The sequence below is a fragment of the Cyanistes caeruleus genome, chromosome 18 (genome assembly GCF_971803275.1).
Source record: "Cyanistes caeruleus chromosome 18, bCyaCae1.hap1.1, whole genome shotgun sequence".
Lineage (NCBI taxonomy): Eukaryota > Metazoa > Chordata > Aves > Passeriformes > Paridae > Cyanistes > Cyanistes caeruleus.
In genome coordinates this window covers 12,107,916-12,125,515 of record NC_141718.1, presented here as the reverse complement: position 1 = coordinate 12,125,515, position 17,600 = coordinate 12,107,916, and the positions used below count along the sequence as shown (strand labels likewise).

Here is a 17,600-nt window from a genome sequence, read left to right as displayed (position 1 = left end):
GGTGCTGGGGTGTCACTGGTGGGGGGGTCACTGGTGTGGGGGGTCACTCTGTGGGTGCTGGGGGGGCTCAAAGGGCGGGGGTCGCTGTGTGGGTGCTGGGGAGGTGTCACTGCTGTGGGGGTGTCACTGGGTGGGTGCTGAGGGGTGTCATTGGTGGCGGGGGGTCACAGTGTGGGCCCTGAGGGGTGTCACTGCTGTGGGGGTGTCACTCTGTGCTGGGGGGTCACTGGTGGGTGGGGGGTTCCCTGTGGGTCCTGAGGGGTGTCACTGGTGCCGGTGGGGGTCACTCTGTGGGTGCTGGGTAGGTGTCATTGGTGTGGGGGTGTCACTCTGTGGGTGCTGGGGTGTCATTGGTGTGGGGGTGTCACTGTGTGAGTGCTGGGGTGTCACTGGTGGGAGTGTCACTCTGTGGGTGCTGGGGGGTCACTGGTGTGGGGGTGTCACTGTGTGGGCGCTGGGGGGTCACTGGTGGGTGGGGGTCACTGTGTGGGTGCTGGGGTGTCATTGGTGTGGGGGTGTCACTGTGTGGGCGCTGGGGGGTCACTGGTGGGTCACTGGTGGGTGGGGGTCACTCTGTGGGTGCTGGGTCCCTGAGGGGGTCGCTGCTCCCCGGGCCCGGCGGTGGGGGCGGGCCCGGTGCCCGCCGCGTCTCCCTCAGGGGGTTCGTTCCCGTTCCTCTCCCGGCCCGTCCCCGCTCTCCCCGCTCCGGGGCGGTGCCGTTCGCTGGCGGGGCCGGAGGAGGTGGCTCCGGGTCCCCTCCCCTCCCCTCGCCGCCGCTTCCGCCGCCGCCGCCGCCGCCCTGGGCCGGGCGGGCCCGGCGGGGCCGAGCGGGCGGCGGGGCCGCCATGAAGCCGAGCGGAGGTGAGCGGGCCCGGGCGGGGACACAGCGGGGGCTGGGGGTGTGAGGGGTGACCGGGCTTTTTGGGGATCCGCGGGTAACGGGGCCGTCCCGCCGCAGAGGAGCCGGTGCTGCTGGCGGAGCTGAAGCCGGGCCGGCCCCAGCGCTACGATTGGAAATCCAGCTGCGAGACCTGGAGCGTCGCCTTCTCCCCTGACGGGGCCTGGTTCGCCTGGTCCCAGGGACACTGCGTGGTCAAGCTGATCCCATGGCCCCTGGGGGAGGCCGAGCTGTGAGTGCGGAGTCATGGAATGGTTTGGGGTGGGAAGGGACCCTAAAGCCCATCTCATCACACCCCTGCCATGGCAGGGACACCTTCTGCTGTTCCAGGCTGCTCCAACCCCCAATGTCCAGCCTGGCCTTGGGCACTGCCAGGGATCCAGGGGCAGCCCCAGCTGCTCTGGGCACCCTGTGCCAGGGCCTGCCCACCCTGCCAGGGAACAATTCCTGCCCAATATCCCATCCATCCCTGCCCTCTGGCAGTGGGAAGCCATTCCCTGTGTCCTGTCCCTCCATCCCTTGTCCCCAGTCCCTCTCCAGCTCTCCTGGAGCCCCTTTAGGCCCTGGAAGGGGCTCTGAGGTGTCCCTGGAGCCTTCTCCTCTCCAGGTGAGCACCCCCAGCTCTCCCAGCCTGGCTCCAGAGCAGAGGGGCTCCAGCCCTTTGAGCATCTCCTCTGCTCTCACTCCAGCAGTTCCAAGTCCTTTTGATGTTGGGAACCCCAGGGCTGGGGCAGCTCTGCAGGTGGAGTCTCACCTGAGTGGGGCAGAGGGGCAGAATTCCCTCTCCTTTCCTGCTGCCCCTGCTGGGGCTCAGCCCAGGGTGTTTCTGGGCTAGGGCATGGCCAGCCCTCACCCACCAGCACCAAAGTCCTCCCAGTGCTGCTCTCCATCCATTCATGCTCCAGCTTGGATTGATCCCAGGAGTTGCCCAGTGTGGGATGAGGATGGGTTCATGGAGCTGGGGGTCTCGGGGTGAACACTCCACCCATCCCTGCCTCCCTCCAGCAGCTGCAAAACCTCAGAGCGCAAGAGCCGGGGCGGCAAAGCGGAGACCTGGAGCCGTGGGGCGGCCAAGGAGAAGACTCTGGAGTGTGGGCAGATCGTGTGGGGCCTGGCTTTCAGTGCCTGGCCAGCAGCTGAGGATGGGGACTCAGATCCTGCCTGTGCCGTGGGGCTTCCCTGCCTGGTCCTGGCCACTGGGCTCAACGACGGGCAGATCAAGGTGTGGGAGGTGCAGACAGGTGAGCAGCCCTCGCTGTGGTGGCTTCAGGTTGGCTGTCCCCTTGTTCCCCTGTGCAAGGAGATCCCATCTCCCTCCTTGCCCAATACCTGCCCTGTCGGCTGCACGAGGGGCTCTGCCTCATTCCCCATGGATGGATGGCACTGAGCAGGGCTCCTCTCTGCAGGGCACCTCCTCTTCAGCCTCTTGGGACATCAGGATGTCGTCAGGGACCTGAGCTTCGCTCCCAATGGAAGCCCCATCCTCGTGTCAGCCTCGAGGGACAAGACCTTGCGCGTGTGGGACCTGAGCAGGGACGGTAGGAGCATGCAGGGATATCCCTGTGCTGGGTCAGGGAATGGGGAGAAACTCATCTCGGGAGGAAAGATGGTGGGAGAGGATCTTGGGGACAGCATTTGAGGCAGAAGGGGACAGCCCTGTGACAGGGAGCAGAGAGTAACCTGGGAGATGCAGGAGGGCATTGCCTTGGGATTTACCCAGGGAATCCCCAGCTCAGTTTCCCACTGGGGAAAGGGAGGGAGAGCAGAGGCAAGGAGTCCTGTTCCCCTCTGGTGACACATTTCTGCTGTCCCCAGGGCGGCAGGTCCAGGTGCTGTCGGGCCATGTGCAGTGGGTCTATTGCTGCTCCATCTCCCCAGACTGCAGCATGCTCTGCTCTGCGGCTGGAGAGAAGTCGGTGAGTCCTGCAGGATGGGAGCCACCCCTGGCCCTGCTGAATCCAGCCCTTTATGTCCCCAGAAACCCCCTGGGAGAAGGGCCAGGCCAGCCCTGGCTCCTCAGGAGCTAGAAGTTGGGAGCAGAACCCATGTGGTTCAAACCTTGGGATGCTCCCAGCCTGATCCCCTGCCCAAACCCCACAGGCGCTGCTGTGGAGCATGAGATCCTACACCCTCATCCGGAGGCTGGAGGGCCACCAGAGCAGTGTGGTGTCCTGTGACTTCTCCCCGGACTCTGCGCTCCTTGTCACCGCTTCCTACGACGCCTGTGTCATCATGTGGGACCCCTACACCGGGGAGCAGCTCAGGACGCTGCGGTACAGACCTGGGAGGGGACACAGCAGTGCCAGAGAGGTTTTTAGAGCTGGATGGGCATAGCCACCATCTCTACACTGTGGTAATGGACCATGGGGACACTGTGGGACAGGACAGAGCAAAGCCAGGGAGGTTTTTAGGGCTGGATGTGACTTTTCCCTTCTCGCTGGGCACAGCCATCACCACTCTTCTGCTTCCAGAGGCAGGATGGGGGTCTGGCTTGCCAAGTTTGGCAGCTCTGCCAGCCTCAGCTGGGGAGGGGGCTGGTGGCAGCTCAGAGCTGATGCTGGGATGTTGTCCTGACCTACAGCCACGTCCCGTTGCACTCTGCGCTGGATTCCAGCAGTGAAATCCACACCAGCTCCCTGCGCTCTGTCTGCTTCTCCCCTGAGGGGCTCTACCTGGCCACGGTGGCAGATGACAGGTGAGTGAACCCCTGTGGGGACCCAGAGAGGGGCCCAGGGGGAGACCAGAAAGAACCAGGAGCTCAGGAGGTGGGGAATAATTGCACCAGGTCCCCACCAGTTCCTGGAATAACTGGAAAGATCAGGCAGTGGGAACACCATGGCTTGGCTGTGACAAGGGCTAGCAAGGTCAGGGCCCTGTCACCCTGAGCTGAGGTCTGTGTCCCCCTGGGTGCTCTGCCACCCTCAGCATGTCACTCGCTCAGCAGGGGACAGTCCTCCCTAGGACACTCCCATGGGAAGCAAATCCTTATTTTTGTGTCTTCAGGTGCTCCCAGAGGCTTTATTTTGGCAGCAGACACTGCATTGTGTCCTCTCCCTTTCTCCACAGGCTCCTGAGGATCTGGGCCTTGGAGTTTCGGTCTCCAGTGGCCTTTGCCCCCATGACCAACGGTCTGTGCTGCATGTACTTCCCACATGGAGGATTCATTGCCACGGGGTGAGTAAACAGGAGAGGGTGGAGAAACAGGGCTGCTCCCTCCTCCTGCAGCTCAGCAAATTCTGGGTTTCCCTGGGGATAGTTTTCCTGGGTTTGGGAACACGTGCTCCTGGCAAGCTTGGGAATATTTGGGGCCAGCTGGGATTCCTCGTGTCCCCCTGCCATGGGCTCAGGGGTGTTTGGATCCCGTTGCAGGACCAGGGATGGCCACGTCCAGTTCTGGACAGCCCCAAGAGTCCTCTCGTCGCTCAAGCACTTGTGCCGCAAAGCCCTGCGCACCTTCCTCACAACCTACCAGGTGCTGGCGCTGCCCATTCCCAGGAAGCTGAAGGAATTCCTCACTTACCGGACTTTTTAAGGCAGGAGGGAGAGCAGAGGCACGGAGGTGAGCCCTGGGGCTCAGCCCAGGCCGGCAGCGCCGCAGGAACGCCGAGCCGTGAGCCAGGAGCGTTGCTGCTGCTGTGGTTTTGGGGCTGTGGAGGGCTTTTTTCGGTGTCGTAATACAAAAACCCAGCAAAATCCCATGCAGAGGGTGAGGGGCAGAGCTGCGGTGGCCCTGCAGGGGACACAGGTGGGACACAGGTCCCCCTGTCCCCTGCTGCCTGCTGGGGTTGGGTCAGGTGCTTCTGCTTCCGAGTGCAGTGGTGTGGGATGATGGTGGAGCAGCTGCTGTGGGAGCAGAGCTGTTGTCACCTGCACAAAAATGGGGCTAAACCCCCCCAAAACACCCACCTGGGAATGTCCCTCCATCCCGGTGGAGCGCGGGCTCTGCCGCTCTCCTGGCGTGGGTAGGAGCGGGACAAGCCCGAGCAGGTCTCAATAAATAAAAATTGATTCCTCATGATTTCCCTCCTGGCTCGCTCAGGTGACCTGGGAGTGCCTGGCACCACCCTGGCTGCCAGGGAGGGGTGGCAGGAGTGTCCACCTGTGGGAAGAGGTGGCTTCACCCCCTGCTCCCATTCCTCTGTTGTTTTCTCCCTGTGCTGGAGCGTGGCACTCAATCAGCCAGATTCCCAGACGTGCTGAGCATGCAGCAGTGTTGTGTTTGTCCCTGTCCTCCAGCTTAGCTGGTGGCTGGAGCAACAGCACATTCCCTGTGTGCTGGCAGGCTTTGTGGAGGGAATTCTCCTCCAAACATCCCCAGGATGTTGTTTTTCGCTTGGGAACAGCTGAACACAGAAAGCTGGTGCTTCCCTAACCCCCCACCTCCCTTCAGGAGGGAAAAGCAAAGACCAGTGCAACCTGCTGGGCTTTGGAGGCACCTGTATTTTCCCATGGAGCTTGGGAATAATGTTACCTTTTAACAACCTTTTTACCCTGACTGTGCACTCAAGGCTTCCAGAAAGGAACTGGGAAGCTGCAGGGAATAGCTCCAGGCTGATGGTCCTTCCCAAATCCAGCAGCAGATCCACCCGGCAGGACTCAGGCTTCAGCCGCCACCAGGTCCCTGGTGACCTGGAAGGCGGCGATGAGGGAGCTCAGCTGGATCTTCTCGCTGGTGCCAGCAGCCAAGCGGTACCTGGAGAGGGGCCAAGGGCAGCTTTGGGGGTTTCCAGAACTCTGGGTGCCCCCCAAAGCCATGGGCTGTGTGCCAGCAGTACCCAGCAACCAGCAGGAGCCAGCCCAGGGTCCCCACAGAGGGGCAGTGACACTCACTCGATGTCTGCCAGCTTGATCAGAAGCTGGATGCGGATGGAGGGGGGGAAGTCGACTGTGGAGAGAAGGAAACACTAGGTGAGGGGCAGGGGGAAGTCTGGCTTCTCCAGGATCATCTGGAGCAGGATCCTTTCCCCACCTCTGTGCACGAAGAGATGGATCTCGGTGAGGATGTCCTGCAGGGCCAGGCCCTTCAGCGTCTTCAGCTCCATGATTTCTGGGATGAGAGTGAGTCAAGGTCTTGCTTCCAGGTGTTTCCCTGCCAGATCTGCTCCTCATCTCTGCAGCAACCCCTGGTGAGCAGCATCCTTCCCAGAGATCACAGAGATCCCTGGGAGAGAGCAGGATTTATCCCAGCTGGGAATAACCCCCAGGGCAAAGGATACTGCGGTAGGCACTGGAAAAATCCAGGTTCAGCATCCAGTCGAGGATGTTGGCGATGTCAGACTTGAGGGGATGCCCCGTGCAGGTGTAAACGTTTTCCTCTGTCACCTTCCCAAAGGCCATGGAGGTGCTCTGAGGAAGAGGAGGGAACAGGAGGGATGAAGAGGCCTCTCCAGCTCAGCTGGCCAGGAGCTGATGGCCACAGTCCCACCTGCAAGATATTGAGGGCCCTGCGCATGTCCCCGCTCGAGAGGGTCACCAGAGCCTTCATCCCGTCCTCGGTCACGTCCACCCTGGAAAACAACACCTGGGCAGCTGGAACCGTGGGAATCCAACCTGCTGCTCCCCTCTGGCAGGGAATGGGGACAGAGGGGGTGTGGAGGGATCCCCCACTCACCCCTCCTCCTGGATGACGTGCTGGAGTCGCGGCACCATCAGCTCCGGGGTCAGGGGGCCGAAGCGGAAGCGGGTGCAGCGGGATTGCAGGGCGGGAATGATCTTGGAGAGGTAGTTGCAGATGAGGCAAAACCGGGTGTTTTCTGTGAACTTCTCGATCACTGCAAGAAGGAGGGAGGGGAGGAGGGTCCTTGGCTGCTGCCTTGTCTTGATCCCCACCCTGTGCCGGGCTGGATGAGGCTGATGGCTGCCCACAGTGTGGGATTCCCATGGTGTGGAATTCCCAGTGCTCCTCACCTCTCCTCAGGGCGTTCTGAGCATCCTGGGTCATGGCATCGGCTTCATCCAGGATGACGAGCTTGAAGCCTTTCCTAGGAGAAGGGTGGGTTTGGTGCTGGAGAAGGGGGAGCAGGGATGTTTGTTCCCATCCTGGCTCCTGGGAAGCCCTTCTTGCATCCTCATCCTCCATCCCTGCTGGACACGTTCCTGCCCACCCCAGGACCTCCCAAATCCCCTTCCCTATCCAAGTGCCAGGGCAGGAGGGTGCCAAAGGGATGAGGAGCTTTGGGAAGCACAGACCCACCACGTACTTAAAGATGGTCCTGGTGCTGGCAAAGCTCAGGATGGGCCCTCGGACGATGTCGATGCCTCGGTCATCAGAGGCGTTGAGCTGGAAGGGAATGGTGTGGATCCATAATCCCTCATCCCATTCCAACCCATCCCAACCTTTCTCTTCCCACCCCATCTCATCCCGTCCCATCCCAGCCTGTTCCTGCTCACCTCCAGCACCATGGAGCCGAACTCCCGCTCCCGGTAGAGCTGCCTGGCACAGGCCAGGATGGTGGATGTCTTCCCGGTGCCGGGCGGCCCATAGAGGAGCAGATGGGGGAGCCGGTCCTCGCTGATGAAGCGTTGCACTATGGGATAACGGCGGGATAACAACGGGATAGCAGGAGGAGAACAATGGGATAACAACGGGATAGCAGCAGGATAGTGGGGCTGGGACCCCTTACCGGTGCTGAGGATGTCCCGGTGGGACACCAGCTCGGACAGCGCCTGCGGACGGTACTTCTCCACCCTGTACCGGGGAAGGAAAGGAGCGGGGAGTCAGCCCCAGGGCAGCTCCCGCAGCGGTATCCCGGTATCCGGCTATCCCTGTATCCCGGTATCTTGCTATCCCGGTATCCCGCTATCCTGGTATCTCGCTATCCCGATATCCCGGTGTCCCGCTATCCCAGTATCTCGCTATCCCAGTATCTCTCTATCCCAGTATCTCTCTATCCTGCTATCCTGGTATCTCGCTATCCCGCTATCCCGGTGTCCCGCTATCCCAGTATCTCGCTATCCCAGTATCTCTCTATCCCAGTATCTCTCTATCCTGCTATCCTGGTATCTCGCTATCCCGCTATCCCGGTGTCCCGCTATCCCAGTATCTCGCTATCCCAGTATCTCTCTATCCCAGTATCTCTCTATCCTGCTATCCTGGTATCTCGCTATCCCGCTATCCCGGTGTCCCGCTATCCCAGTATCTCGCTATCCCAGTATCTCTCTATCCCAGTATCTCTCTATCCTGCTATCCTGGTATCTCGCTATCCCGATATCCCGGTGTCCCGCTATCCCAGTATCTCTCTATCCCAGTATCTCTCTATCCCGCTATCCCGGTATCTCGCTATCCCGATATCCCGCTATCCCGGTATCCCGGTGTCCCAGTATCCCGATATCCCGGTATCCCGCTATCCCGCTATCCCAATATCTCGCTATCCCAGTATCTCGCTATCCCGGTATCCCTCTATCCCGATATCCCGCTATCCCTCTATCCCGATATCCCTCTATCCCAATATCCCTCTATCCCAATATCCCGATATCCCAATATCCCGCTATCCCGATATCCCGGTATCTCGCTATCCCAGTATCCCTCTATCCCCCCGCTCCCGGCCGTACCACGGCAGGTTCGCGCTGCCCGCCGGCGCCATGTTGGGAAGTCTCGCGAGAGCTCCGCCAAGCGCGCGAGAGCGGCGGGGCGGGGCGGGCCTGAGGGGCGCGGGCGGGTCCCGCTGGACCGGGAAAATCCCGGCCCCTTCCAACAATTCCAGGGCTCCGGGACAGCCAACGCTGCTCTGGGCACCCTGTGCCACCCTCCCAGGGAACAATTCCTGCCCAATATCCATCCATCCCTGCCCTCTGGCAGTGGGAGCCATTCCCTGTGTCCTGTCCCTCCATCCCTTGTCCCCAGTCCCTCTCCAGCTCTCCTGGAGCCCCTTTAGGCCCTGGAAGGGGCTCTGAGGTGTCCCTGGAGCTTCTCCTCTCCAGGTGAGCACCCCCAGCTCTCCCAGCCTGGCTCCAGCCCTTGGAGCAGCTCCGTGGCCTCCTCTGGACTGGCTCCAGCAGCTCCAGGTCCCTCCTGTGCTGGACCCTGGAGCTGGGCACAGCATTCCCACTGGGATGGAGAGAGAATTCCCACCCCTGTCCTGCTGTCCCTGACCATGGCAGGAGGAGGAATGAGGTGACCTTTAAGGTCGCTTCCAGCCCAAGCCATCCCATGACTGTGACTGTGGGAAGAGTGCGGTGCTGGTGCTCACCAGAGCAGGGTGATGATGGAGATCCCGGGGAAATCACGGCACCAGGAATTGCTGGATCAAGGTTTTGGGAAAACACAGTGTCCCTGCCCCCGGAATGCCAGTGGGATGAGAGGGGCCCCTTTGAGTGCAGGGACACTTGGAGAGGAGAGCTGGGATCCTCCCAGTGTGACAGGAGCAGCAAACTCCAGAGGTGGCTGCCACAACAAAACACCTTTATCCCTGTCCCTGCTGCTTCCCAGTGCCTCTGGAAAACCCCTGGAGCCTCCTTTAGCGAAGGGGTTTAGAGGGGAGAATTCACCCAGGCTGCTGGGACGATGCTCCGGTGCTGCTCTGATCCCAGAAGGAAAAGCAGGCGGGAGTGAGAGGCACCGGCTTGGAAAACGCAGGTGGAGTGAGAATGGGAAGCAATGCACTGGGAAGTAGAGGTGCAGGGCAGGCAAAAATATCCCTGGAAAAATGCCATTGGTGACAAGGGAAGAGAAAACATCAAGAGCTCCAGGATGGATCCTAGGGAAACCCAAAAATCTGCTGGAGAGCAGCTGCTTTCCTATTTTTTTCCCCTCTTTTTTCCCCCTGCAGCCCCATAAAGGAAAGCGGGAGCTGAGGTCAGCAGCCTCAGCCATCCCTCTGGCGCGTGACAGCGGTGACAGATGGCCCTTCCCTTCGGAGCCTCCAGGTCCTTCCCAGGCACCTGGGAACAGCCCAGAGCTGGGATTTTCCTGCACATCCTGGATCCGGAGCTGCTGCTCTCCCCCTGGATCTGCCTTCACCTGGGGCAGCCTCTTGTCCTCCTAAATGGATTTTTCCAGGCGTTTTCCCCCTCATGAATACATCCCGAGTTCTGGAGCAGGGAAAATCTTTGGGGTGTTGTTTAAAATAGGGTTAAACTGATGGGTGCATCCCCCTGGGATGGCTCTGATTTCCCTCGTGGGTGGAGATGAGGGGGCAGAGGTGATGGGACAGAGATGATGGTGATGGAGATGGTGACAGGGTTGATGGGACAGTGGTGATGACAGAGGTGATGGTGACAGTGTTGATGGGACAGGGGTGATGACAGAGGTGATGGTGACAGGGTTGATGGGACAGAGATGATGGTGATGGAGATGGTGACAGGGTTGATGGGACAGGGATGATAGGACAGAGGTGATGGTGACAGGGATGATAGGACAGAGGTGATAGGATGGAGGTGATGGGACAGAGATGCTCTTCCACAGAGGATTAAACTTGAGAGCTGAAATCCTAGGGATCCTCTCACCCCATGTGGAGCTGAAGAAGTCCTTGGCCATATTAATAACCAAGAAATCCCAATGCCAATATCCAAAGGCTCACCCCGAGCTGCAGCAATGAACTCTTGTGGGGTGGTTTTGGGGGAATTTGGTGGGAAACCCCTGGTGCAGTGCAGTGGTGTTGGTTTCCCAGGGTGGAGTGACCGTGCCAGGGCGTTCCCGCTCCCTTCCCAGCAGGATGTTGTCCCTGGAAGAGCACCTTTGGTACTGAGGGAACATTAACCCAGCTTGGAGACTCTGAGTTGCCCCAAACTCTTTTCTCATGGAGAAAACCAACAGAAGTCAATTAAGTATTTACCAGATATTTTTATATGGACTGATTGTGCCATTCCCACTGTCTGGAATGTTCATCCACCTCTTGGACCGTGGCCAGCTCCAAGCACAGGCTGCTGTAGGGTTTTATGGGAAGCATGAGGTTTGGTGAACACCCCAAATCCCTGCAGCTCTGCTGCTGCTGCCTTTTGGGATGGGTGCTTTTATCCCACTGGAGTTTTCCTGAGATTTATTTTATATATTCCCTTCTCTTTATTGATGCTGGGAAGTTCTTGACATCATTCCCCACCCCAGGGATCCCTCTGAGCTCCCCTCACAGCCAGCCCTGGGGACAGGGCAGAAAAGGGACATCCCAGCTTGGGGATGAACCTGGAAATTAAAAATCCTGATTAAAAACCAAAAAACAAAAAGGCAAAAATCAGCAGATTTCCAGCTTTTTTAGGAAAAAAAGAGGGAGTTGACTCCCCAAGAGGGAGTCAACCACTGCGAGCACGGATAAAGCCTTTGGGAATTTGGCTTGTGCTCTCCCAGAGCTGAGAGGGACTGAGATGGGGAAGGCAGCCGGGAATGAAGTCACATATCCAGGGGCAGGGAGGTCACGGCTGTGAGGACGCTGTGCCTGGAGCAGGTGAAGGGTCTGGGAGCATCATCCTGCCTCCATCTCTCCGGAATAATTCCCCGAGTGGGCTTGGACCCCATTGCCTCAGACAAGGAATCCCCATTGCCCCACATCCCCCACTGTCCCACATCCCCCCACATCCCCCACATTGTCCCACATCCCCCCCATTCCCCCACATGCCCCATTCCCCCACATACCCCCACTGTCCCACATCCCCCACATTGTCCTGCATCCCCCCCCGTCCCACATACCCCATTCCCCCCACATCCCACATTGTCCCACATCCCCCCACATCCCCCACATTGTCCCAGACCTTCCCATTGTCCCACATCCCCCCCATTGTCCCACATCCCCCCCATTCCCCCACATCCCCCATTGTCCCACATCCCCCCCATTGTCCCAGACCTTCCCATTGTCCCACATCCTCCCCATTGTCCCACATCCCCCCATTGTCCCACATCCCCCATTGTCCCACATCCCCCCATTGTCCCATACCTTTCCATTGTCCCACATCGCCCCCATTCCCCCACATCTCTCATTGCCCCACATCCCCCCCATTGCCTCACATCCCCCCATTGTCCCACATCCCCCATTGTCCCACATCCCCCCATTGTCCCACATCCCCCACATTGTCCCAGACCTTCCCATTTCCCCAGAGCCCCCCATTTCCATTCTCCATCTTTGCCCCAGCCCCCACGATGCCCCATTTTCTCCCCAGGACCTCAGGTCTCCCGCATTCCCCAGTCCCCCCATTATCCTCCCCCATGCTCCAGCTCCCCCAGCCCCCCATTTCCAGCCCCCCCTCATTCTCCCTGCCCCTTCCCCCGGTGAAACATCCCCCCCTTCACCCCTGGTGCTCCCCTCCTGTCCCATTCCCGGAGGTCGGAGGTATTGGGATGAGCATGGAAAGGACTTGGGGGGATGGGGATGGGGGAGGGTGATGGGATGGGAATGGGGGAATTGTTATGAGGATGGGGAGGTGTGGGGATAGGGGGATGGTGAGGATAGACAAATGTGGGGCTGGGGGTTGGAGGGGATAGGGATGGGTGGTGATGAGAATGGGGGCTGTTGATAAGGTTGAGGAGATGTGGGCATGGGGGGTGGTTGGGAACAGTGGGAAAGGGCTGGGGGTGATGAGGATAGGGGTGATGATGAAGATGGGAAGGTGATGTGGGTGTTGGGGTTGGGGGTGATTGATGAGGATGGGGGTGTTGGGGTTGGGGGGATGTTGATGAGGATGGGGGTGTTGATAAGGCTGGGGGTGCTGAGGATGATGGGGGGGTGATGATGAGGTTGGGGGGATGTTGATGAGGATGGGGGTGTTGATGATGATGGGGGTGTTAATGAGGGTGTTGATGAGGCTGGGGGGATGTTGATGAGGATGGGGGTGTTGATGAAGATGGGGGTGTTGATGAGGGTGTTGATGAGGCTGGGGGGATGTTGATGAGGATGGGGGTGTTGATAAGGCTGGGGGTGCTGAGGATGATGGGGGGGTGATGATGAGGCTGGGGGGATGTTGATGAGGATGGGGGTGTTGATAAGTCTGGGGGTGCTGAGGATGATGTGGGGGTGACGATGAGGATGCTGATGCGTGGCTGTGGGGGCGGTGCGGATGCCGCGGAGCTGCCGGGGGTGCCGGCCCGGGGGTGTGCGGGGGTTCCCGTGCGGAGCGGCGCGCAGCGAGCGCGGCCCCGCGGAGCCGGAGCGCGCCGCCCCCGCCCCCGCCCCGCCGCGCCCGGGGGGGGTAGCGGCGGCGGCGCCGCGCTGACGGCTCGGTGGGCACCGCGATGCTGCGGGCCGCGGCCGAGCGGGGCTGAGCGGCGGCGGGGGCCGGCGAGCGGAGCCGAGGGAAGGGGGGGCCGCGGCGGCGGCGGGCGGAGGGGAGGGCGGGCGGGGGGGGGGGGGCGGCGAGCGATGGATGAGGACAACATGACGAGGAGCGAGGAGCAGGAGCTGAGTCTGCAGAAGGCGCTGCAGCAGTGCGAGCTGGTCCAGAACATGATCGACATCAGCATCTCCAACCTGGAGGGGCTCCGCACCAAGTGCGCCGCCTCCAACGACCTCACGCAGAAGGAGATCCGCACCCTGGAGGTACGGGCCCGCCGACCCCCCCCAACATCAACACCCCCCCATCAGTCTCCCCCCCACCCCCCCCGGGCCGCGGCGGGTTCCCCCGCGGCGCTGCGGTGCGCCCGAGTGAGGCTGCGCGCTCTGCAGGTGGCCCCGAGGTGGGTCCGGGACCACCGAGCCCTCCTGCCGGGACCCACCGCGGGGAGCCCGGCCCCGGCCGCAGCCCCCCGGTATCCTCCGGGGATCCTCCCGGTATCCTCCCTCTAGCCCCCGGCATCTCCCGGCACGGCCGCGTCCCTCCCCCGGCTTCCACCGCCCGGCAGGCGGCATCCCCCGGCCCACCTGCATCCCCGGCCCACCTGCATCCCTTCCCCCTTCTTGCATCCTCCGGCTCGGCCGCATCCCTTCCTCCAGGCTCCCGCTCCAGCCCGGCTGCATCCCTTGCACCGGGCTGCATCCCATCGGCCCACCTGCACCCCTGCTGCCTGGCTGCATCCCCCCAGCCTGGCTGCATCCCTTTCCCTGGACCGCATCCCCTCGGCCCACCTGCATTCCTTATGGCAGGGTGCATCCCACGGGCCTGGCTGCATCCCTTCCAGGAGGAAGCATCCCCTCAGCCCACCTGCATCCCTTTTCTCGGGGCTGCATCCCCTGGGCCTGGCTGAATCCCCTTCCCTGAACTGCATCCCCTCAGCCCACCTGAATCCCTTCCAGCAGGCTGCAACTCTCCCAGCCCGCTGCATCTTCCTGGCCCACCTGCATCCCTTCTTCCCAGCCTGCATCCCCCTGACCCACCTGCATCCTTCCCACCAGCCTGGCTGCCTCCTCCCCTCCCCAGTCCTGCTTCCAAGGGGATGAGGCTCCCCCTGGAGTGTGCTGAGCCCCCATGGGGGTGAATTTCCAGTTCAGGAGGAGGTTGGTGGGCTGGGATGGGCAGGGAGCGGGCAGGGATTCCCTGGGCTGAGTGGGATCCCTGCAGCTGGCACAGAGCGAGGAGAAGCGAGTCCATGACCCTGGGGAGACGCCAGCGGGGCCGTGCTGGTGCTGTGGGGGCGGCTGACGCAGAGCTGGGGCTGTGGGCGGGGGGATTTCAGATCCTGATCCCACTCGGGCCTTTCCGCTGGTCCTGGAGCCCCTCAGTGGGGCAGCTGTTGGCTCTGGACTGTGTCTGGAACTCCCTGTCCTGCTGCTTGGCTCCCAAACTTCCTGAGCGCTGTGGGAACGATTGGGGCATCACCGCATCACTGCTGTGCCACTCGTGGGGAGACCCCAGGTTTGGGGTGCAGCTCCCTGCTCTGCATCCCAGTTTGTGCTCATTCCCGCTCCCATCCTGCTGTCACCTCCCCTTGATCCAAGCCCTGTCTCATCCCAGCTCTCTGTGTGAGAGGCTGGGAGCTGTTGGTCCTGGAGCAACCTCGGGACTGGGTTGAGAGGGATAACAGTGGTTTTGGGGTGTGCTGGAAACTTTTTGGGATGCAGGCAGGCTCCGAATCTCCAGGAGAACCTACCAGGACTCCAGGACTTCACCCCACATGGAGTGACGGCCTCACTGAGGAATCCTCACTGAGGATTCCCTGTCTGTGGACGTGGAGGGGAGCAGAGGAACGTGGTGGAGCCATCCTGGTGGGATGCTCCTTCCCAGCATCCCAGTGCCACTGGGGCAGCCCAGCTGGGGCTGGGTGAAGGTCTGGAGGCAGTCAGGGGGGTGTTATCCTACAAATGCTCCCAGGGAAGCACCTCTCCAGCCCCTATGGATCGCTCAGTGCCAGCCACAGGGAGCCCTGGCATTGCCATCCCTAAAACACCCTCAAACCAGGAGCTTGGGATGTTCCAAGGACATCCCTGCTGACACTCTGTGGTTGTTTTTCCACCTCAAACCCACGGTGATTCCCACAAGGGGAGTGAATCCAGGGCTAGATTCCCGGTGCCAGCCCTGGACTGGCTCCTGGTGTCGTCCAGGGCTGCCACCGGCGTCAGCGGGAGCAGAGCTTGGCCCTGAGTCCCCAAGTCCTTGAGTCCCCGTGTCCCTGAGTCCCTGCTGCCATCACCACATCCCAAGGACGTGACACAGACTCCGAGGCCTCAGTCGGTGCCTCTTCCCTTCCCATCTGGTGGCAGCAGAGCCGGGCCAGGCAGTGCCATGGCAAAGGGAGCGCTGATCTGGGATGTGGCACTGGGAGGGCACTGGAGACAATGCCCAGCCTGCAATAAAACAGCAGGATCCGTGGTTTTTTGGTTAATCTTCATAGGTTAAACCTTGATTTTGCTGCATTAGTAGAAGTTTTTCCCTTTTTTTTTTGTTTTAAGCCTCATTAAGGTAGATGTGAGCTGCCATCCCCCTGCATCCTGCCGTGCAGAGTTTTTGGGATGGGTACCACGGCTGCAGCCGGGTGCCAGTGGCAATCCTTGGAGCTGGGAAGATTTTTGGGTCTTGCTTATGCCTTGGGACAGGTTTCAGTGGGAACCAAGGCAGCAGCTGGGATAAAACACCTGGAGTGGGAATCAAGACTGGTTTGCTTCCTATGGGGCTGCATCCAGAAGGAGCTGAGTGTTCATCCCTCAGTCCTGCCCGGGTGTGGGGTTTTATCCCTGTCCAAGGGTGGCAGTTGGGCTTTGTGGCTCTAATTTGGGGTGTAAATATGGATAGGGGGTGCTGCGTTTGGTGGAGTTTGGGAACAGCAGAGGGAAAATTTGCTCGGAGCTGGGTGATATTCCCAACTGTCCCACAGCACCATTGTGTCTGTGGGGTTAAACCCCGTCCCAATGTCAAAATGTGGGTCCCAGGAAGCGTTGGTGGCTCCAGGGATAACCCCAGGATCAGAACTTCCCTCTGCCCGCGCTGCCGTGCTCCTGGCAGGAACAGGGAACTTTCCCTGGATACTTTTGGCTGCTGTGTGGTGAGGATGGGAAGAGGCGCTGAGGAAAAAGCTGTGGCCATTCCCAACCCTCCACAGGCTGTGGAGATGCTGTTCCAGCACTGGGATTTACCCAGGGAAGCTGGGGCTGCCCCTGGATCCCTGGAAGTGGCCAAGGCCAGGTTGGACGGGGCTCAGAGTAGCCTGGGATTGTGTCCCTGCCCATGGGCTGGAACTGGGTGAGCTTTAAGCTCCTTCCAACCCAAACCATTCCACGATTTTATGATTTTCACTGCCTGAACACGTGGATTCCGTGGTGTCTCATCCCACGGGTGAGCACAGTGCTCTTCTCCCAGAGCTGGATCCTCCCAGGATGCTGGATGGAGACATTTTGGCTCCTGTATTCCCAGCAAAACCCCCAGGGACCATTAGGCATCGCCCAAAATAAGGGATGCACAGAGCCAGAGACATCTCACAAGTTCATCAGGACCTTGGGAGAGCCTTGAGAGGGAAAATAGAACCGTGGCAAGGAATTCCCCATTCCCAGGCTGCTCCAGGTGCCTCTGGAATAACAAACCCCTTGGTGGGAGCCGAGGGAGAGCAGCTCCTGTCGCATTTCTTGGCATGGAAAAGGATATTTAGGGCTGCAGGAAAAGCTCTCACTTCATGGCATGAGGGCATCCCACATGGATGTGCTGATCCAGCTGGGATGGGATGGGATGGGATGGGATGGGATGGGATGGGATGGGATGGGATGGGATGGGATGGGATGGGATGGGATGGGATAGGATGGGATGGGATGGGCATTCCCACGGCTCACCGGGTGCCAGATGAATGAGTTTCCCCCTCCTGGATTTTCCGCCGCCAGTCCCGGTCTCCAGGCAGGGCTGACGTCAAGGATCCCATTCCAGGGGGGAACAGCCGCCCTCCCGCTCCTTGGAGACCGGCTCGGAGCCTGCCGGGGCTGGGGGGAGCAGCCGCTCGCGGCCCTGCTGGGTTTGGGATTCCCACGGGGAATTCCTGCTCGGGGTAATGGGAAGGGCCGGGATTGGGAAATGCAGCCCCGGGTGATCCCAGCCCCTCGCTGGGGTCAGCAGAGCTCCTGTGCAGTGACGGGGAGTGGGGACATCGCTCCTGTGCCCCCGGGGGGGCAGGGACGCTGTTTTGCATGGAGCTGGGGGGTTCCAGGAGCCTCCAAAGGGAAGGGAATCCTCCCGGTTTCGCTCCATACCGGAGCACCGCTCCTGCCTTTCCCCCGGGCAGAGCTGGAGCCGGGAGAGGCGCTGGAAAGGTGGGAAAACAGCCCCAGCTCCGCAGGAAAAAGTTTCCCTCCCCTCCAGCAGCATCCCCAGCAGCAAATCCCAACAGCGGGAAGAGGGGGGATCCGCGGGATTCCCACCCCTCTCCTTG

The 17,600-nt window shown here is 60.7% G+C and overlaps 3 protein-coding genes and 1 long non-coding RNA gene across 8 annotated transcripts in view; 3 read left to right on the top strand and 1 right to left on the bottom strand.

The window, feature by feature from the left end:
* The first annotated feature begins 726 nt into the window (after positions 1 to 726).
* On the top strand, positions 727 to 4,916 carry WSB2 (WD repeat and SOCS box containing 2). Of its 2 annotated transcripts, none has more exons than XM_086855879.1 (9): positions 727 to 861; positions 959 to 1,130; positions 1,904 to 2,139; positions 2,305 to 2,436; positions 2,714 to 2,814; positions 2,999 to 3,171; positions 3,480 to 3,593; positions 3,965 to 4,072; positions 4,268 to 4,916. In XM_086855879.1, exons 1-9 carry the CDS (start codon positions 846 to 848, stop codon positions 4,428 to 4,430), a joined length of 1,215 nt encoding a protein of 404 aa, XP_086712005.1. In that variant the 5' UTR covers positions 727 to 845; the 3' UTR covers positions 4,431 to 4,916. The 2 variants fall into 2 exon arrangements, with proteins under 2 accessions (XP_086712005.1, XP_086712004.1); XM_086855878.1 differs by having other exon boundaries at positions 732 to 861; positions 1,907 to 2,139.
* A 402-nt stretch (positions 4,917 to 5,318) lies between these two features.
* On the bottom strand, positions 5,319 to 9,669 carry RFC5 (replication factor C subunit 5). Its single transcript, XM_023945750.2, has 11 exons — positions 8,450 to 9,669; positions 7,522 to 7,586; positions 7,289 to 7,425; positions 7,099 to 7,178; positions 6,806 to 6,879; positions 6,510 to 6,669; positions 6,324 to 6,405; positions 6,115 to 6,244; positions 5,868 to 5,945; positions 5,729 to 5,783; positions 5,319 to 5,591 (listed from the first exon to the last, which is right to left on the bottom strand). Exons 1-11 carry the CDS (start codon positions 8,938 to 8,940, stop codon positions 5,495 to 5,497), a joined length of 1,449 nt encoding a protein of 482 aa, XP_023801518.2. The 5' UTR covers positions 8,941 to 9,669; the 3' UTR covers positions 5,319 to 5,494.
* On the top strand, positions 8,509 to 11,064 carry LOC147649950 (uncharacterized). The gene is made up of 2 exons (XR_015277730.1): positions 8,509 to 8,818; positions 9,667 to 11,064. It is a non-coding gene; the product is annotated as an uncharacterized LOC147649950 (long non-coding RNA).
* Positions 11,065 to 13,170: 2,106 nt separating this feature from the next.
* KSR2 (kinase suppressor of ras 2) overlaps positions 13,171 to 17,600 on the top strand; it is an 81,100-nt gene continuing 76,670 nt past the window's right edge. For all 4 annotated transcript variants that reach the window (XM_086856554.1, XM_086856552.1, XM_086856555.1 and 1 more), the window contains exon 1: positions 13,171 to 13,356. In XM_086856554.1, coding sequence (XP_086712680.1) covers positions 13,180 to 13,356 — 177 coding nt within the window. In that variant the 5' untranslated portion in view covers positions 13,171 to 13,179. The remainder of the gene's footprint in view (positions 13,357 to 17,600) is intronic.